This window comes from Anarhichas minor, unplaced genomic scaffold (genome assembly GCF_050575085.1).
Source record: "Anarhichas minor isolate MPS153535 unplaced genomic scaffold, ASM5057508v1 ptg000003l, whole genome shotgun sequence".
Lineage (NCBI taxonomy): Eukaryota > Metazoa > Chordata > Actinopteri > Perciformes > Anarhichadidae > Anarhichas > Anarhichas minor.
In genome coordinates, this window is record NW_027466449.1 from 16382894 (window position 1) to 16404212 (window position 21319).

At 45.0% G+C, this 21319-nt stretch overlaps 1 protein-coding gene across 1 annotated transcript; it reads left to right on the top strand.

Moving 5' to 3' along the window:
* Positions 1–550: 550 nt before the first annotated feature.
* Positions 551–17177, top strand: fgd (faciogenital dysplasia). Its single transcript, XM_076099894.1, has 17 exons — positions 551–683; positions 928–1525; positions 4091–4180; positions 6391–6527; positions 7738–7894; positions 8199–8337; positions 9666–9724; positions 10292–10438; positions 10554–10646; positions 10753–10832; positions 11249–11279; positions 12008–12112; positions 12573–12626; positions 13113–13214; positions 13359–13487; positions 14329–14469; positions 15486–17177. The coding sequence occupies exons 2-17, from the start codon at positions 980–982 to the stop codon at positions 15726–15728; spliced, it is 2253 nt and encodes a 750-aa protein (XP_075956009.1). The 5' UTR covers positions 551–683; positions 928–979; the 3' UTR covers positions 15729–17177.
* The last annotated feature ends 4142 nt before the right edge of the window (positions 17178–21319 follow it).

The window sequence follows — 21319 nt, forward strand, 5'->3', positions numbered from 1 at the left end:
GAAAACTAAATATATGCAAATATACCGACTAGACAGTGAAATGGTGAGCCCGTAGTGAGCAGCCATGCATGAGAGCAGTTTGCATTTTAAAGACAGCGTTGCCGTTTCTCTGTCTGTGCTTTTTTTTCACTCCTTTTTTTTTCATTCTAACTGGAACCGCGGTGACTTACGCACATGCTCATCTCAGCATCCTGTTCTCAAATAAGGAAGTTGGCAGATAGCTGCAGCTCAGTGTTGGTCTCCCTCTGCACCGCTACTATTTGTTTCTATCCTGGACTGTGTTTTGTTCCTTTTTTGAGAGTTTTGTGTCTGTTTTTCATTTTTATTTTTTTTTTACGAGGAAACGACACATGAATTCAGCCATGGAGGTTTTCTCACTTGGACTTCTACGCGTTACCTGATCGTTCCTGTAAATGTCTGCAGCCTCATGCTTCTCTCTTGCTCTGCTGTTCTTGCCTCCTCTGGACTTCTGCGTCCGTAGTGCCCCCTAAACCTTCGCACCTGCTCGCACTCGGGCAAGACAAGAAACCGAAGAGGATCCCTCCGCCGCCCTCCAGACCCCTGCCGGCTCCCCCTCCTCCGCCTAAACCAAAGCCCGGTTTCACCCCTCCTGGCTTGGGAGCGCAGCCGCAGAAAGAGGCCCAGAAGGTGGGGCTGCTCATCGAGAGGTTCGAGAATTCAAGGTGAGGCCTTCAGGCTCGTCGGAGTCATATTTTGCTCTGTAATGGTTCGGAAATGTGTGGATGTGTGTGTCGACATACAAAGAGAAGTTTCCTGTGGTTTGCTTGAATTTCATCACTTGATGATGAAATTTAAGAAAACCTGAAAGACTTTCATTCTCTTATTATTTTTCCATGAAAATAAGTGTTTTAATAATGCACTTTTTCATGAAAGCAGGTGTGACAGTGTTTTTATTTATTTTCCCAGGGTTCCCATCCTGGGGGTGCTCCCACGGTCCCAGCTGCACTTGTGTCTGAGAATGGACTCTGCGTCTGACATCACTTCCTCCTGCGGCCAGGACCCCGCGGCGAAGGTCGCAGGAGACTCCTCCTCTGCCACGGACAAACTTGCACTTGGCACCTCCGAACGGACTCACGGGGCGTCCGAACTCTCCCGCCTGGCCTCCGTGCACATCGACGGCTCGGACGACGCCCCGCTGGACGACTGCGACATCGCGCACGGCGTAGGCTGCCTTGACGAGGAAGGCTCCTCCCACGAGCTCCTGGACAATCCGGACTCCTCGGAGCAGAACGGGAAGATCCCCAACCGGGACAGCGGCATCGACAGCCCGTCCTGCGCCGCGGAGGGGGAGGCGTTCCCCAACGAGGACGCCATCGACGAGGAGGACCATTACGACAGCGTCACGGAAACGGAGAGCGTATCCTGCTGCGTTACCCTGGGCAACAAGCGAGACTCGACGCAGGACGAGGACAGCGACCTGGATGAGGGGAGCAGCGGAGAGATACACTCTCTGACAGACACGCAGACCGGCTATCTGACAGACGCACACTCGGAGGCGCACAAAGTGAGTAGCTCGCATGCTTCAGCTTCATCGAGTCACGACCATAAACCCGAACGACCGTAATTCAAAGTCTGAACACCTCTGAGGCCACCATTATGTTTCTCTCAGTTTGCTCCCATCCCCTCCATGGCAGGACTTATACTTTTTACTTTATATTTCATGTTGCATCATGATTTTAAGGAATGTTTGAATTGAGCACATCCCGCGAGTTCAAAAAGCTTCGTCTCAGACAGTCAGACGGCCTTTCAAGTCGAGGAAAAAGTAGCTTGTGTCTATTATTATCTCAGCCTGGGTGAACAGTTTCAAAGACTACTTCTGCATGAAACGTTAGACACTGTTGCAGAACTCGTTCTGGCGGTCACAAGTGACTGACTCGTATCTAAAAGCAGCTCTGCCGTTACATAAAAGGATGAATACCTGCCCAAAAGCTGTAACAGGAGCTCGTGATGGCTGCTAGATAAAAGAGTCCAGAAACGTATATCTCCCCACAGCCGAGCTAAAGTTTCTCTTTGCTCTTGTCCTTCAGTTTGACTATTGATCATAAACAATACTGATACCTCGAGCCGTGCACGTAATATACCTTGTGGCCTAAATGTGCTGTCAATGTGTCCTTTTTTGGAGACACGCAGTTCCTGATATATAAGCATCAGGGTACAGTCTTCTGGAGGTGATGACAGAAAGACGAAGCAATGTCAAAGAAAAAGAGAGTTTTAAGACAAACAGAAAAATGTTAGACAGCAGAAACTCATGTAGATTTACGTTGCGAAAAAAAGTCTTTCTCAGAGGTGTTTTGATGCTTGTAAAACACACCCAAAGCTCACACGAACGTCACACAAACAACGCGTCCTCTGCTGACCGCCCACACCCCGCGGCCTTTTTGGGGAGAGGTATCTCCGCTCTCCAGCGCTTCCTGATCCCGACAGTGCAGCGCAGACAGAGGAAGGATGTGTGTTGGTTCTGTGCGCGTGAATTCTTTGCGTCACTACAGGTGCCACGTCGATGGCTGTATAATGACAGCCTTGTCACAGAGGATGTGGGTTGTGTTGATGTGCGCTGCAGGAGGTTAAGAGGCTGGAACCTTTTTTTGTTTGCGAACGCTTAAAAATAAATCTCTTCTTGCGTATTTGTGTAGAAATAGCTGGTAGTGCTGGTAGATTCCCATACAATGCATGATCTGTGGTGAAAGTTTCAAACTCCCATCTGTGCTGCTGTGTGTGTGAGTATGTGTGCACAAGGGTGTGTGTTTGTGTGGGAGACGGCAGTTGTGCAACCCACATTGTCGCAATAGGCTTGATGTTTTTCGTGACCCTGATGTGTGCGTGTTACATTTCTAATGTTTAATCATACATTTTGATGTCATCAAATCACGAGGAGAGAAAGAGACAGATGTTCCTTTTCACCAGCTCAGCTGATAACATCAGTTTCACATGTACTTGAACCAAACCGCCGACTAGAAAAGAGCTTTGTGAACGTCAGGTTACGGTAATCTGCTCCGGATGCTGCTGACTGTTGCCTCAGATAGTCGCATTAAAGGATAAGTCTGCGGATAGTTTTCTTTATTGTCAAGAAATCCTGTTAAAAACAACAAAAACATCCTCGCAAGTATTGTCTGTGTGGACAAAGCCTGACTGTAGCTTATCTCTCTATACCTTGGAGCTGTATTGTTGTTGAAGACTCATCAACGAGTCACATTGTTGCACTGAATGGCATGTTCCCTCATTACAATGAACATGGGCACTGTAGTTTATTTTGAGGCGGCACCACATGCAGCATCCTGCTGCTGTAAACACTCACTAGAGCACCAGATCCACAGTTTACTCCTGTGTGAGTGTTGTGTTCTGAAGACGACAGAGCCCAGCTGTTTTAATTCATTATTTAGCCTTTTTAGAAGATGTATTTACTTGGATTTAAGTCTTTGGCGGAGACGAATGGGCTGAGGGAAGATGGGAAGTACCCGTCTTCTGACAAATGACATGAGCAGTTCGTTTTATTTCATTTGAGTGATCAACTTGAGACGCATCTTGACGTCATTAATCTCTATTTCACGGGGTTCTACCGAGACCCCATTTATATTCCAAGAGTTTCATTTGGAACCCTGAAGGACCGGGGCTGATGTGGTGCAGGGTAACCCACAACAATCATGGTTCACAGTCACAGTTTTTGGGGGTTTGTGTGTATTGGATTGTGGGCGTTCCCTTTAACCACCCATGCTTTCTACAATCCTTGAAGAACTCTTTCTTCCAAAAAGATTTTTAAGATGAAAAGGAGAAGATAGTTTTTCAGTGTATTGTACATGTATGTTTTGGTCGACTGCAGTGAATATGTATTTAAATGTGTTGATATTTAAAATAGTTTAGACAAGAAAAATCAGAGAGTCTTATAATACACTTTTTCGCATTAGCATTTTTTTTCAAAGAATGTTTTCTGGCCCGTCTGCCTTGAACTCTGTTGATGCTGATAAATCCTGCTGAACCGGAGGATTCCCTCAGTGATGTTATGGAGTGTCTGCTCACATGTTTGTATCTTTGTTTTCACGCCTCACCCTCGGTGTCTGTCTGTTCCCCTCAGTGCTCAGAGACTCAGAATCTCCTGAACATCGCCAAAGAGCTTCTCCACACTGAAGAGGCCTACGTCAAACGACTCAACCTCCTCGACCAGGTAACGTCGCGCCTCCATCTCTGTCTCTGTCTCCGTCTCTTTCTCCTTCTCTGTCTCCGTCTCTTTCTCTTTCTCTGTCTCTTTCTCCGTCTCTTTCTCTGTCCCTTTCTCAGTCTCTTTCTCCATCTCTGTCTCTTTCTCTGTCTCTTTCTCCGTCTCTTTCTCTGTCCCTTTCTCAGTCTCTTTCTCCATCTCTGTCTCTTTCTCTGTCTCTTTCTCCGTCTCTTTCTCCATCTCTGTCTCTTTCTCTGTCTCTTTCTCCGTCTCTTTCTCCATCTCTGTCTCTGTCTCCGTCTCTTTCTCCGTCAGCGTGTTTGCGAGTGTGACAGTGTGTTTTGGATTCCTCCGGTCCAAATTTCAATCTCCTAAATGTGTCAGTGGTTTTAGTGATTGAGATCAGGGCTGAGCTGGATTAAAAGTGGCCCTGTGTGATCCACTGAACAACAACCCTTTCCTCTGTTGACTGGATTACTCAGAGCAGTGTAAGCACGATCATGTGAGAAACTCGGTGTGTGTGTGTGAGTTTTATTTTTATTCATGTGCAGTGTGTATAAATACAGCTTTGTCACCACAACACCTGAGCATGTGTGTCCACTGTATGAAGCAGCACATACTGGTGTGTGTGTGTGTGTGTGTGTGTGTGTGTGTGTGTGTGTGTGTGTGTGTGTGTGTGTGTGTGTGTGTGTGTGTGTGTGTGTGTGTGTGTGTGTGTGTGTGTGTGTGTGTGTGTGTGTGTGTGTGTGTGTGTGTGTGTGTTGCCCTCACACTGCCCTCTTTCACCACTTGTAATCCTGTGGATTAAAGATATTTCCTGACTCTTAACTCGGTTTATGATTAGAAATCTCTAATTTGGGCTCGATGATGCTGCCCAAATGCAGCTGTTTAAAATGCAGCTGTTTAGTTGGAGTCATTGATGGAGAAGTCTGCACCACACATCATATAAATAGTAATAACACCATTAATACCATAAACAGTGCACAGACATGATAGGAGGGTTTTAAGCAGCACTCCATCTGGTGCTTTCAAGTTTACTCTTTTGTAATAATCTATATTGATAAAGGATGTAAACATTTCCAGACAATTAAGCTCAACTTTACACCGTTGGTGAAGTTCAGCACTGAGCTAAACTTCTCTCAAGGCTCTGATTTACAAGATTATTATCGCAAATAATCAATTAGTCATTTGGTGAATAGAATATCAGAAAATAGTCAATAATACCGATAACAACTTCCCAAAGCATAATTTGACATAATCAAATTCCTTGTTGGATTAAATTAAATCCAAATATACTCAATTTACTATCATTGCCAACGAAGCGGAGCAGTAAATATTTACATTTTAGTATTCGGAATGTACAAGTAAAGGTTTTGCTTGAAAATGATTTAAAGGTGCAGTGTGTGGAGGATTTGGGGACATCTAGCGGTGAGGTTGCAGATTGCAACCAACTGACACGAGCATGAGCCGTGTGTGTCGGAGAACTACGGTGGCCGACGCAAAAATGTTAAAACGCCAATGTTTGGATTGTCCGTTCTGGGCTACTGTAGTAAATATGGCGGCCAGCTACGTGTGTAGATATAAACTCATTCTAAGGTAACGGTTATTCTTATTTTCGGGTGATTATACACTAAAGAAAACATGCTTATTAATATGACACTCTATTTCTGCCAATAGATCCCACTGAATGCTGCACACTGTTCCTTTAACCGATCACTTGATCACCAAAACGCTCTCTTTGATCGTCTCTCTTTTTATGTAAACAGGTTATTGTATATATTTTTCAGCCTCTAATAGTTCTCACTCCTGTTTGTGATGAGAATGAACTGGCGGCGGTTGAGTCCTCTTCCTCTTTGCTCGGTTCGTGTGGTGCAGAGATGCACTGCTGCCCTATCACAGAACGCTCGTGGAGTATTTACTACTGAGAGCAGAGAAGCCTCACGGTTCACTTCCTGTTTTTGTCAAAGCACTTTCGCACGACAGTGGTTTCTATGGAAACAATGGTGTCAACCCTTTTGCTGTGAGTGACAGGGAAGCGGGAGGTGATGGAGGTGATAGAGGTGATGGGTGAAGCAACTTATCCCATCTGACATGAACTTGGAAACTTCTCTGTCTATGTTTGCATGCCCGCTTTATGAAGAGGAGCCAGATTTGGAGTTTTTTTGGAAACAGTAGCATGAGCGTTTGTAAACATATGTTGTTGTTTTTCTCTGCAGGTATTTTGCACTAAGCTCACAGAGACTGGAATCCCTCAGGACGTGATTACAGGAATCTTCTCCAACATCTCCTCCATCTACTGCTTCCATGACAAGTTCCTGCTGCCTGAGCTCAAGACGCGCATCACGGGAGAATGGTGAGGAATCAAACACGCGGCAGGAACTTTCCCAAATAGCATCGCTGTGACGTCCTTCTGGAGATGCTGTAGCTGTGTTTGTGGTCAGTCGGGCAGCCGGTGTCGGCTGTAAAACTCAGACAGCTGGGCGGCAGTGGAGGCCATTATCGTCCCGTCTTCAGTGGTGTCGGGTTGCGAAGGGTTTTTGTGTGTCAGAGTTGCAGTTTTAACCTATTTTGTGTCGGCAGGAAATTGACCCCCAATGTGTGTTATTGTGCCAACATCAGCCACCCAGATCATAACTCCTCTAGAGGGCTGCGTTTAGGGAAATCACCCGTCGCATTATGTTTCCCCACGTTACTTTCTGGAACTCGTTAAAGTGTGTCGGCTCGGATAGAAAGGCTTAAAAACGGGTACAAGCAACCACGCGGCTACTCAGAACAGTGAACCTCAGGGAGAAAGCTCATAAGGAGGATTAAGTTGTTGGAATTCCCCAATTATGTGCTTGAGATAAGTCTGCATTCATCTGTATTCATTTGTTTCTTACTTCTGAAAAATGACGTCACTGCTTCCTGTCTTATCTCTATGGTGATATGGCTTTTATTGGTGTCAAAATGTTAATCTGTGTTTATGAATTGTGTCGATAGGAAAGATGTGTATGAATCAGAGCCAATCAAGCCAACCGTTAACCTCACTTCACTGAGGTTTATCTCCTCGTCTATAAAACTGACGACATAAAGTGACTCAATGCAGTGAGAAACGCTGAGTCAGCTGTCAGGAAAGGCCTCCAAGATGTAATTGAACTTTCAAAAATGCCAGCTATGTGATGAAAACTAAATATGATATGAATATAAAAAACAAGCTGAACTTCCCTTCTAAATGTTGTGCTTTTAATGAAAATACTTGTGGATAAAAATATACTAATTACTCTAAATAAAATGAAATAGTTTACATACGAAAGCTACCAGCAGAACAAAATACTGCATGATATCGATAAAAGATTTAAAAAGAAAACTAACAGTCTCATCTATACTCGTGTTTTTCCACGCTCAGTTTCACATGATAGTCATACGCTGCAATGCCCAATCAAGATTGTTGCTGCCCTGCGTCCAGTAGACCCATTGTATTAAATAAGAAAATACAAACTGTGAAGTTTTGGAAGAAAGCAGCACCTTCTGTAAGATACAGAACGTTGAATTCACCCTCTCATCAATCCGTGTGTTCGCTGTAGGGACTCCAACCCTCGTATTGGAGACATCCTCCAGAAACTGGCTCCGTTCATGAAGATGTACGGAGAATATGTGAAGAACTTTGACCGAGCCATGGACCTGGTCAACACCTGGACACAGCGGTCTTCTCAGTTCAAGAGCGTCGTCCAGAACATACAGGTAGGCGTCTGTGTTTGTCTCCTGATCGGACACCTTGCTCATTAATTAGCAGTATATATTTCAAAGCATTTTCTACCGTGTTTCCATCTGCTCATGCATGTATCTAATGGTTTTCACTACTAGAATACTCTGATACTTAACTGGTTTTAGAAGCAGGTTTCATTTTTTATTTCTCAGTGAACACATTTAGATGACTGAAGAGGATGTATGCCCTCTCATAGGGCACAGTTGTGGTGCAACAGTTGTTGTTGTTTTGTCCCACGGTTTATCAGTTCAAATCTTTGCTTTGTGTTTGAACCAACAGAAACAGGATGTGTGTGGGAACCTGACGTTGCAGCACCACATGCTGGAGCCGGTCCAAAGGATTCCTCGCTACGAGCTGTTGCTCAGAGACTACCTGAAGAAGCTGCCCGAGGACGCTCCGGACCGAAAAGACGCCGAGAGTGAGACAATTTGACACCCGCGCTGCTCAGTCACGACATGCACTTACAGTTTTCTTTCTTCCTGTCGAGCTGTTTTTACCTCTGCTTCACCTGAGCTAATCTAATTCATACTTTCACCTGTAAGTGTTTCAAGGAGCCAAAAGTTCACTTCACCTTGCTGCTTGAGAGCGCTAACCGTCCGTGGCTTCATGCTGCTCCACGTTCACCTTGTTGAAGAGATTTAGCCTACACGAGGCTATGATTCATTGTTTTCATGATTCCTCTGTGATGCATATCGTCACACATCAAATACAGCAGCCTAGTCTGTCACCCTAAGCTTCAAAAAACTCACTCATAAAAAGAAAAACAGTTCCATAGCTACTGGAGGTAAAACCAAAAACACTAGTATTTCTGGTAATACATATGTTAAAGTATATACGTATTATCAGTACAGTCAGACTTCTTATTACAACTAGAGGAGTCGCCCCCTGATGGCCATTTGACAAAGTGCACGTTCAATGCACTTGGCTTCCCTTTTCAGAATTGAAGGTAGCAGCATGTTTGGGATTCAGGAACAACGTGTCAGTTTTCTTAGTCCCAAGTACGTAAGTTATGCAACAAAAGTAAGGTCAAAGAAGTCAAAGCTGACTTGGTTTCACGCGGTACTTTAACAGTCGTCTCCTGGGTGAAAGTCCTGAGTGTTTGACCCGTCCATCTATCATGGGGATGACGGCAGGACATTCAGCAGCTCCAGTGCTTCTCGTTACACAGATGTCAGTACGACGCTCTGTGTGTAGTTTCTTCTACTGCCCGGTCGAGACAGATTACACACTTCACATCAGGTCAACGCGTCGCTCTTAAAGCCCCAAAATTCCATCTTCCATGATCCGACGTCCTCAAACGTCCGTGTTTCCATTTACCTGAGCATTAGCCTCACCACACTGTGCTGTTTGGAGAGTGTGGAGGGGTTTTCTCTCATCCACTCCAGTTGAAAAGCAGTTCATCACAGTTGTTTTGGACCTGGTTTCCCGCGGCGGTGTGTCTCTTGTGTTTATGTAGGCCATGATTAAGACGGCTGACTCAGGTGCTCACAGGGCTCACTGCTGGCCGAAAGCCAGCCTAATGCATGCGGTGTGTTTTATGTGAAGACGGTGCATGTTAAGCCTTTGATCCTGGTCAACTTCTAAAATAAAGCGAGAGTGACCTCTTTATTTTTCACTGAGTAACAAACATATTACTTGTGTGTGTAAAAGAGAGAGATTGATTTATATCTGCGGTTTGTTTCAGTTCAAATATGATCTCAATTATTCTGGATTTTCTGCTAACATGTATGTGAATGCTTGTTACAGAGGCACTGGAGCTAATCTCTACAGCGGCTAGCCATTCCAATGCAGCAATCAGGAAAATGGTAAGACTTTAACTCAACACTACACTTCTCTGTTTCTTTCTTCTTCTCGTTGTCGCCTCTCTCTAAACTCCTTTCAACACTCTTCCGCCGTCTCGTTGAGCTTCGTAAAAAACCAGCCAACGTGTTACTCAATCGAAGAGTTGCTGATGCTGTACTGTCGGTCAACAAACTTGCAAGCGTTCGTCTTAGGGAGTGAACAAGTTGAGTTAGTGCAGACAGGAAGTTACCATTTCCTGCCTCGAGTTGCACAGCTTGCGGAAGCCTGGCTGACTTTTTAACACTCTTCATCTCTTTCCTCCGTCTGGCCATGTTACTCGTATTTATGACATCCTTAAAAAAACAACTCGAGCAGACAAGTGTGTTGAATTAATGATGAAGTATAATACCTGCTTTCCTGCCTTGCTGGAAAACCCATGAATGAATGAGAGAGAGTCTTACCTAATAAGAAAAATAAAGCCCTTTCTGGAGGAGTTTGGCTCATAGCTCCATATGTCTTCTCACTCTCAAGAGTCTTTGTGTCTTTCCTGCTTCTGCTCTCCTCATCCTCTTGTCGCCTCGTGTTTTCAGGAGAAGATGCACAAGCTGCTGGAGGTTTACGAGAGGCTCGGAGGAGAGGAGGAGATAGTTAACCCGGCCAATGAGCTCATCAAAGAAGGTCATATCAAGAAGATGTCAGCCAAAAATGGAACAGCACAAGACCGATACCTCTACTTGGTGAGAGGACTGAAGTGTTACATTAGAGAAATATCAGACTGCTGGAGGGTCTTTGTATGTGGGAGCCTTTGTTATCTGCACTGCTCATTAACTGCATCATCTGTCTCTGCTCTAGTTCAACAATATGGTGCTATACTGCGTGCCTAAACTCAGGCTGATGGGACAGAAGTTCAGTGTCAGAGAGAGGATCGACATCGCTGGAATGGAGGTGAAGTCCTGCTTTCTCCTTCTGTTGGACATCTTTTGTTGTCTCCTTTAGCCTTTTATGTATTCTGCTCGCTGCAAATCTGATCTCCTCTGTTTCTGGACCTCAGGTGCAGGAGAACGTGAAGCAGAACCTTCCTCACACGTTTGCCATCATCGGCAAGCAGCGGTCGCTGGAGCTGCAAGCGAGGTAAAGACATTTGTACCAGCAGAGGAAAACTACAGACTCTCAAGTGGCCTTTGAAAATGTGCTGTTTCTATATAAAATGCAGTTTGATCGTATGGAAGCCCCCAAGTGTTAAATAATAATAATAATAAATAATGTATTATGTTAAAATCATATAAATAAATAAAGTTCGATCAAATTCAGGGCCACCAACCAACTACAAGCCAGCAAGCGAGCTAACTAGCTAGCTCCTTTTGGCTAGAGTGCCATAGACTGTAAAATAAACGAACACAAAGCTCATTAGGATTATGAATATGTATTCATTCATTCCATAATGTCTTGCACTGTTTGAGGTGAATATTTGAACAGGCTGAGGTATTTCATCGTCTGTATTTTTTGTTGGAATAAATTCATCTCATGATCTTTTATTTGCTCTGCAGGACGGCGGAGGAGAAAGAAGATTGGATTCAGGCAAGTATCACACACACATGGTGGCGTCGATACAGTCGTACGCCCACGCACATTATGCACACACACACTCCCCATCTCCTGCACACATGCTGTGCCTTTGGTAGTTCTGCTTTATTACAGAATGGAATTCGCAAAGATGTTCCTCCCCACACTCATTCAGTGTGTTTGGAAATTATATTCTCTATTAAAAGCTGCTCATTATTGCTCATTTAGCACATTATACAGCAGGAGTAAAGCTGATTAAAATATTTTTACAGGCTGGGAGAGAGAGGGGGGGGTATTACAGCAGAGGTTTGTCTTTAGTCTGTGTGTAAGCATGAGAGAAGGGATACAGTGAATAGAGGGAGCATTCTGAAAAGCAATGGACACTAGAATGTACACTTGAAAGGTTTTGGAAAGAGACGAAAGAGGTATTTACGCGCTACGAGCGGGGCACGTGTCTGGATTCTGGCTGTGAGGCTGTAGGAACATGATGCTCTGTCCGTCTTTGCTCCCCAATCAGGCAGTGAAAGGAAAGTTGGCTTTCTACCACCCTTCATCTTCTCCTTTTCACTTCGCAGACTAAGTGACAGCCTCTGTAGGAAACAAAACATCAGACACTTTCATATCATGCTGCAACTCTGCACACGTATATTTACTCTCATGACAAGTACGCACGAGAATATACGCATTCAAATGCCGATGTGTCCGATCAATAATCAATAATCCCTTTCCATCCCTCCCCTCAGGTGATCCTGGCCACCATCGAACGGCACAAACAAAACAGCGAAACGTTCAATAAAGCGTTCAACAGCTCCTTCTCCCGGGAAGATGACCACCCCCCCGAGTCACCGGTCAGTCTCCCTCTCCTGTAATCAATCGGTTCATTGATCAGTCACTTCGTGGGTCATCCTGTGCACTGACTCACGGTACACAGAACTAGTTGGTCTTTGTGTTTGCCTGAACAGCTCTCCCATCTACGGCTGTGGTCGGATCATACACACAAAACACACCCATAAAGAAGCTCTTTCTTTCTATCCGTGACAGTTGCACACGTAGCGTCTGTGAGTCTCCTCTTCCAGAACTCTCTCATGACCTAATAGGGAAGGCCCGAGTCAAAGTGTATACAGAACTCTTATGGATCTGCTTTGACCCACTTTGGGCCGACTGGAGCTCGACGCTGGCCAAACGTAACTTGACACGAGCCAGAGGACTTGATTCAGAAGGTCCAGGCTGACACCTAGTGGTGGAGATCTCTGACTTCAGGCAGGAGCTGCTGGTGCTCATATGTTGTTTTTGTTTACTTCTCCTCAGGGTCCCTGGTGCAACACATCCATCGACTCAGACGGGGAAAGACTGCATGAAAGGGTAAGATACTATACTACAAGAGAAACGCATTATAAAGGATTTATAATAATGGAAGAGTGCTGGCACCTTGTGAAGAGTCCTAATCCGGCTCATTAAGTGAAAACACCTTAACTATTTGTCTACAGGCTAAAACAGAAAGTTCTTAAACTGCAACAGTGCCTCTGTCCTTTCTTGAGGTCACCGCACTCTTAATAAAACAGACTACTTGGCTGATAAATGGCCCTTTTTTTCCTCTCTGTCCCTCAGTGCATTTATAATAACCATTAACAGCCGGTGGACACCTCCATCTGACCTCCACCTTGTTGTCTTTAAGAGACGGGTAATCTGTCTTTGTCTTGTTTAATAGAAAAGAGAAATGGAAGACAGGCGACCAGACAAACAGAATGAACGAAACGAGCCGTCAGACGTTCCTCCAGTTGTGCAGAAACTGAACAGACTGAAAACCTTGACACGTGATTCTTTTTTTTTTGTGTTCATATTTTCCAGAAGAGTTCAAGGAAAAAGGAGAAAGAGAAGCAAACGTGTAAAGGCTGCAACGAGAACTTCAATTTCACCAAGCGCAAACACCACTGCAAGTCCTGTGGAGCGGTGAGAAAAGACATTCGGGAATTGTTTGGGCGGGATGTAGAAACGAAAGGGTGGAGAAGTAACTGTTAACAAGCGAGCCGCTTCTCAATGCTCTCCCCCTCTCTCTCTCTCTCCCTCTCCCTCTCTCTCGCTGTCGTTCTGCAGGCCATCTGTGCAAAGTGTTCAAAGACCTTGGACAACAAAACGAGCCGCGTGTGCCCCGAGTGTTTCGAAGCCAGCGTCAGCCTGGAGACTCTCGGCGTTGGCGAACAGAAAAGGAAAGCTGCGCCTGAGGTGAGACAAAAAAAACAAAAACAAAAACAAACAAGAACACACATTTAGCAGCATGTGCATCGCAGTTTATTGTTTTTCTGCCTCGATTCATGCCAGTCCAGTCGGAGCCGTGTCTCCCAGTACAGCAACAGTCAAAGTCAACCAGGGTTCACCAGCCAGACTGCGCTGCTGGCAACAAAAAGAAGCACAGAAGTTTGCTCATGAAGTGCTGTGCACCATCTCCGTTGAATACTTAAGTCACTGTGTGCACTGAAATCATTGTACACACACATATACACTTACAGTACAACACAGATTCACATTGAAAGATCAACTAATCCCTCTTTGATGACTAATATCATAAGGAGATCTCAGCTGATGGAGGACCGGTCGTCTCTGCTGACTCCACAGTCCAGCAGCTTCAGGTGTCTGTGCCTGTCGGTCTGGGACGCTGACGATGGGTGAACAGTGGTCACGCTGAAAAGCTGACAACCTTACTATATTGATGAAAGTCTTCGTAGGATTCTGGTTTATTTAGGTTGTTGTTTCAGTGATGAGACCCGCCTCCCCTACAAAGAAGCTCATCTGCAGTGAGATTAGTCACCACATGGGGGAGCTGTATGCCGTGCAGGGATTAGACAAGCGGGACGACACCTGTCCTGTACAAATCTCACTGTGTCCTACATTGTTGTTTCGTAACGGTGAACAGCAGAAGACCTGAGCTGTCAGTTGCTCATCAAGTTCAAATCCCCAAAATACGATTCGGATGGATTTAAATTTCAAGCTCATTCAAATCAATATTAATAAACAGTATTTGTAGCATGCTTTCTTTACATGTATGCTTCTCTATTATCTTTTCCAGAGACAGACGTCTCTAACGGGGGAGAGCTGCCTGCTGTGTGGCCACCTTCAAGTGCAGGAGAAAGGGAAGAGCTGGTCCAAGATGTGGGTGGCTGTCACCAAGGCTGAGCCGCTGGTGCTGTACTTGCAGAGCAGCGGACAGGTAAGAGTTCAACACACACACACACACACACACACGCACACACACACACTCACACATCTGCAGACAGGATGACGATCTAGCTGTTAATTACAAAATATTCCGCCTCTTTATCAGATTTAGAGATTATATATTTTCAGTACTTACCCTTTATTCATTTTATTAACAATTGTCATCATTTACATTACATAGATTATATTACATGAGGTCAGCATTGTAGGAATAAAAGACAATAAATATTTGCACACAAGTTCCTCCACATGTTCAGGTAAACAGTTCAGTCATCTGTAGTGTCCCTTGCTAACGCTTCCTCCTTTCAAAGCCAAACATCCGTACAGTGCAGCGCCTGCATGGGAACATCAGTGTGCAGGTGTAAGTCAGATCTATCCGATCCTGCCTGCGCCGGGTCGTCTGCGCTCTGTAGATTTGGGCCAGGGGGATTTGGTTGTCCTGAATCTGACCTCAGGTATAGCTGCCGCTGTCTGCTCCGCTGTGGGGTCAGGTTTTAGTTTTGCACCGAGCAGACGAAGCAACTCATTGGACGTTTAAAGTGGTTCCTTGAAATCTTGGCTGTGCATTTAGCTGTAAATCTGCCCAGGACACGCCAAGGAGATGCATTTCACGAGTGGTTTACATGATTGCTCAAAATGAAAAGATTCCCAAAGCAATCATATTTGGAAGGCTTTTTGCTAAAGACTGTAATGCTCTGTCATTCACAGCGGATGGAACAGAAGGGAAGTCAGCCTGCTAAAGCCTCTCCCGGGTTCATTTCCAAGACTAATATCCCAATCCCACCGCAGAAAGCTGCCATTCCAAAGATTAGGATTAATGGGAGTTGGACGAGCATTTCCTGATTATACAGAAAGAAAGCGGGGGAAGGGAGAGAGGAGGGCAGGGTTTATTATACATGCCTGGTGTAATATATTCTCCGTAGAGACATGCTGTCACTCGCTGCATTCAAGAGAAATCCAATTTTAAAAGAATTTCTCCTGATCAACTCATTTCACTCATTTCTGTAGGACTTCAAGGGCGCGAGGGCGGTGCCTCTCCCCGGGTTCGAAGTGAGCGCCGTGCCGTCGGGAGGCGAGAAGTCTGAGATCAAGCACGCGTTTCGCCTCAGTCACGCCCAGCAGACTTTGCTCCTAAGTGCCCCGGATGCAGAACTTCAGGCCAAGTGGGTGGACGTCCTCTCCAAAGCTGGCCGCGGTGAGACGCCCGCGGACGCGTCGACGAGCCTGACTGAACACAGGAAGAGCCAGTAGTGGCCATGTTGGAGCCACAGGACTCACCCCCACCCCCTCCCTCCTTCTCCCGTGTTTATAGAGCACACAATTACTTGAATTCACTTTACCTTGGCACTTTTTGTTTTGTTTTTATTCTTTTTTTTCTCCACTTTTGAGAGGACCACTCGATCCTTCCTATGCCACTTCAATCTTCTCGTCGTGACCACACAGCTCCGTCTTCTCTCTTTATCTCCCCGTCTCTCTCGAACACACAGACAAGAAACAACGGACTATGCTATCACGCCACCACTCTATGTATATGTGGTTGGGATATTTTAGTGTTTTTAAACGCCGGAGAGGACTAAATGTTTTATTTGTAATATAGCTGAAGAAGGTTGCTGTTTTTTTTTTTTTTTTTTTAAGATGAAGTTTCTTGTACATTATGCGACTGTGTTGTGAAGCATTAAATCTTATTTGTCTGTCTTTCCATTTGCGTGAAAGTAAGTACGTGTGTGTGTGTGTATGTGCGTGTGTGTGTGTGTGTGCGTGCGTGCGTGCGTGTGTAAGTACGTATGTATGTGTGTGTGTGTGTGTGTGTGTGTGTGTGTGTGTGTGAGTGCGAGTCCCCTCCCGTGTTTATTAAGTATTGAATGTTAGTGTAAGAAACCTGCGCCACCTCTCCGTTCTCTTCCCTCCTGCTGGGGACACAGTGGCAGTTCAGTGGGTATTGTACAGTATGTATACTATAGTGCAATGTAAGGAAAGAAAAAAAAGTTTTAAATTAAAAAGACAAAGATGTGTACCCTTGTGGCTGGCCACTTGATGCTCCCACTGTCAGCTCCCATCTTACCTCTCTTCATACTTCTCTCATCTATAAAGGTAATAATTCCCTCCCGTCATCGTCTTTGGACCCCTTGAGACCTCTAATCTCAGTCTGATACCCCACATTTCCACTCTGTCATGATTGCGACTCATCCAGGTGAGAGTACACAGCCAGAATGGGATCAAGTGGCCTCAATTTCTGACCCTGTGCTGCAGGTTCAGTCCCTCAATATCTCCACTTGTACACATGCTTAATAAATCATTTCCATATACTTCTCTCTCTTTCTTAGGATAGCAACCGTCTGCCTGCTTCTCTCATGTTGGTGATGTGATGGAAACCAAGTACTGTACTGTAAAACTGTTAATTCTGCCTTCCGCCCGCCCCCCTGTACCCGGCTCCTATCAGCCACCAGCCTTCAAGCAGAAGTAGCAAAAAATAACTGGTCATTGGATCTTATTGTGCATGTAAACTCACTCATATTTATGTACCGTGCTCTGAAATCTATGCCCCTGTCCCTCTTTTTATGCCCCAGAGTTCCTTCTTGTCGTACTGTAAGTGAGCAGCAGTGAGTGTTTTAAACATGGATTGTGCACAGTGGAAAAGCAGTCAAGCATATCATCAATAAACAGACGTGATTCGTTCAGTACGCGCTGTCCAACAAGAGACTTCACGTGTCATGAGGTTCCGTGTGCGAACATGTTTCTCTTTGTCTTTGCATGGAACACACAGATGCACACACACACACACAGTACCCGTATTGTGCTTTCTCCTAGAGTAAAGGGATGAATTGATGCTCATTCCCTCCAGCCACTGATCCTGCATTTCATTTAATATGCTGACGGGATGTTAAGAGGATGAAGGACCACATGGCATATACTGCATGTGTGCAAGTGAGTTTCAGTGTCACTATACTGGGGTTTTTGTTCCATTCCCTTTAAAGGAACAGTGTGTTGGAGTTAGGGGGAATATAATATTCAGAACTATGTTTTCATTAGTTTATAATCACCTGAAGAATCGTTTTCGTTAACTTAGATTAGGCCGTTTTATCTACGTAGAGTGTGTTCTCTTCACGGAGTACACTGTACTGTCATGTTTCTACACCAGTAGTAGTAGTAGAAGAAGTAGAAAGCCTTTTGCGTTTTTACGTTACCTGAAGGCCACCGTAGTTCTCAGACATGCTTGGAAAGGGAGGAGTCAGTGTAAGTGTATTAAATTGGATGCAATCTGCAACGTCACCACTCGATGCCACTATATTCTACACACTGCTCCTTTAATTTCATGTTCACTTCAGTTTGGTAGTCAGTGTTTTTGGCTGACTCTTTGTACTTTGCACCTTAATAGCGGAGTACAGAACTAAAAAAAAAACAATGTTCATTTAAAAAAATGAAGAGGACTAAGTGTCTTCAAGCATGCTAGCGGTAAACATCAGCATGTTTGCATCTCTAGCCACATGTTTACCATGTTGACAATATAGTCTATAGTTCTGCAAACATGCTGATGTTTTGTAATTATGAATGTGGTACCACATTTTATGCCAATCCATCTAATTGTCGAGATATTTCCATCTGGACCAAAGTGGTGGACAGACCGACAGACTTCGCCTTTCCATGGATAATGAAAAATAATGTCAGATTAGATTTCAGGCTCTTCCACCTCCCTGTTTACTGTTTGTCACGCTGAGCTCTTGTCAGCTGTGATTCAGCTGCTTTGGCTCAGTGCAATTCCTTGTTGGCTTCCAAGTGTGTATTATGGATTCAAAGTGCTGGACAGTATAGATCTACAGCATATAGCATAGATCTATAGCAACTGTAGGACATGAAGCCAAAGTACACTGTGTCTTTGCCTGCTGTGTGTAGCGGCACAGCCGTCACCACAGGAGCAGCACCGAAACTCTCCGTGGTGTGGAAAGCAGTGCAGGCGGATCACTTTACAGTCACCATCTCATTACTGCTGTTTCTATCTGATGTCAGAAGACGATGAGCCACAGCTGTACAGCTAATCTCCTGCTTGTGATCAGTTTCACAGTAAGAAATGTGCCGCTCAAACAATTTAAATATGAATCGCACACGCTGATATATGTGTTTGCATGTACAGTATGCAGGGTGTGTGTAGTGGTTGGATGTAATTGATTTATGCATGCAGCCCTGAAAAGAGAGAACAAGACAAAACTAAGAAAGGAGAAAGAAGAATTATAGGACCTGATTTAGTGAAAGGGTTGGGTGCTTGGCTGGTTTCAGCTCTCAGATATGTGTGTGTACATAAAAGTGTGGAGAGGGTGTATAAAAGCTGTCGCAGTTGCCTTGAGTCCATTTTTCTACATCTTGATTTAACTCGGCTTCATCCTCCCTCCCCTCTGTTTTGTCTCTACTTTGTCGTCATCGCGCTTGTTTTTAGCAGTTCTTGTGGACGTAAACTTATTGATGTACACTCACAGGAAAAGGGAGAGAGGACAGCTATTGATGGGCTGTGTGAATCGTAACTTCTTTGTTTAGCGAGTCAACACTGTGAGTGTCAAAATGATGAATTGGAAAGGCTGGTCTCTCTGTAGAGCTGTGAGCGGCGGTGCAGAGACAGAGAGCAAATTGCTGACGGCCTCCTGTCATTTTACATGCGGTACATCTGGAACAGAGTGGAACAGGGTGGGTGCTGTGTTGAGTCCTCTCAACTCAAGTATCGGAGTCCTTTCTCAACAGTACAATTTGAGGTTTAGTTGGCTTACAACCTGAGTTTGTCGCAGGAAGTGTTAGTTCTTTAGCACCTCTGCATCGCACCTCTCTTTCTCACTTTAAGCTCTTTATGTGTGTTTGCCAGTAACAGCTGATTCTACCAAGGTTGCAGTGGAACATGTCAAGATGACCTCCACCAGTAGGCCTCAAGGCTTCCCTTAACGGCTCTATTCATCAAGGGCGCAGACCTCTAAGAATTAGCACAAAGCGCAGGGTTGTTTGTGTCAGACTTGTCGACATAAATGTAGAGAACAGTTGCAGGGGAAAGCAAAGCAAAACCAGAACATTTCAAATGAGTATATTTGTTCAGGGTTTTCAGGTTGTGTGATTCTGGGAGGCGTGTTCCTGTCCCACAACAGCTGAGTGGAATGGTTTTAATGGGAAAGCTGTCATATGCCACTGGAGCGTAAGCCTCTCACCAGCTGTTTGTGTGTGCGTGAGTGCGTGTGTGTGCATCTGTGTGGCCTAGAAACATTTGCATTTTGTATTCCCAAATCTCTGAATGCACCACCCAGCTGACCTACCTATTTGGGGAAAGTGGGAAGGACGAACTACCACGTGCCTTTTTTACTTGATTTAGTCCTTTTCAGCCACTCAACCAGCGTCTTCCGTTGACCGGCCAGTCCGTCCAGCCCTTAGGTCCAGAGTGACATGATAACCGCTGACGGATTGACATGAACTTTGGTCCGGATATTATTGGTCCCTTGAGGATGATTCATAAGAACATTGATGTAACCCTGACTTGTTATGTAGTGCCAACAACACCTCTAAAGCTATGACTGAATACCCATTAACCTCAGCTGTACTCTGAGATGAATGCTAGGAGAAGCAGTTTGGCATGCTCAAAGAGAACATTCAGCTCAAAGCACAGCTGGAGCGCAGGGCAGTGGATCCTATCCTGGGGGTTTACAAGGTAAACCTTAGGGGCTGGAAGATGATTAACAAGACAGGAAAAATGAAAAAGAATGTCAATTATTATTATTTCTGCCAGGACGATCATGTGTTTGTTAACATGTGTGTGTGTGTGTGTGTGTGTGTGTGTGTGTGTGACAGTGTGCATGCGTCCAGGTGTGTGTGTGTCCGTGAGTGAGTTAGTGTCCACCTCTGTGTCTGTCCACTGCTAATCTCGCATTCTGCGGCAGCAAACTGCATAATATTTGGGCTGCATGCTTAAGGACCTCCGGCGGTTGCTGTTTTATACTGTCATTGACCGCCTGCTGACTCCGCACTCTTAACAGTCTCCCGGCCAGTAGGGGCCGCATGTAATAACACAGCTGAGTGCATCTCCGACCCCCCATCTGCTACTTTGCGCACACAGTGTTGGCCTATCTGCTAACAACTAACAGAACTAACATACACACATAGCTGAACCTCGCCGCAACTCAGCCGCTGCTACATGTCTTTTACGACAACTTCGAGCCGATTGCCTGCATACATCGCTGCTTGTTTTTGAGTTTGAATGAAGTGTGTTTTAGGATACTTTACATCACTGATTGTTAGTTGGCTCACTCTTATTGTTTTGTATGGTGTGTTTGGCATATGCAGTCCATGAGGGGCTGAAACGAGAAGACTTCTGTTTCACTTTGCAGGGGCATAAGCCAAAAAGGTTGGGAACCACCGACCTAACGAGGTTGACAAGTTAAGATGGCAGGAACACTGACATCACCAGCTCTGTAGTTGATATGGCTGCTTTGAAACAGGCAAGTCCGTCTGTACAGCTGAGCCTGACAATCCGAAACTGAGATGTCCTTTAGCTGCCACTGTACAGCCGATAAAACATTTTTTGTACCACCAGTAGCATGGATCAAATAGTAAATCTTCTCTATTATTACATTTTATTTTCATGTTTTTGTTTGGGTTCCACTTGGACCATTCGCCCTCGGTTAAAGACACTACATTATCTCTGCAGCAACACCCACGCGCAAACACTGAAACCTTTCGTTTGTACTCTTCAGTGGAGCAATACTTCTCCTTTCCTGTAAAGGAAGCGGTTGCAACTGTTTCCTGCCATTTTCACGATTAGTACTCTGTACTAATACACGCACGCACAGAAACACACGGTTTCATTGCCTGGGTTGATG

Bases quoted from the DNA above. Each gene is read 5' to 3' on its own strand.
- fgd (XM_076099894.1), top strand. From the start codon at position 980: ATGGACTCTGCGTCTGACATCACTTCCTCCTGCGGCCAGGACCCCGCG. The intron at 9,725-10,291 runs GTAAGACTTTAA...TCGTGTTTTCAG, and splicing joins ATGCAGCAATCAGGAAAATG to GAGAAGATGCACAAGCTGCT. The intron at 12,113-12,572 runs GTCAGTCTCCCT...ACTTCTCCTCAG, and splicing joins ACCACCCCCCCGAGTCACCG to GGTCCCTGGTGCAACACATC.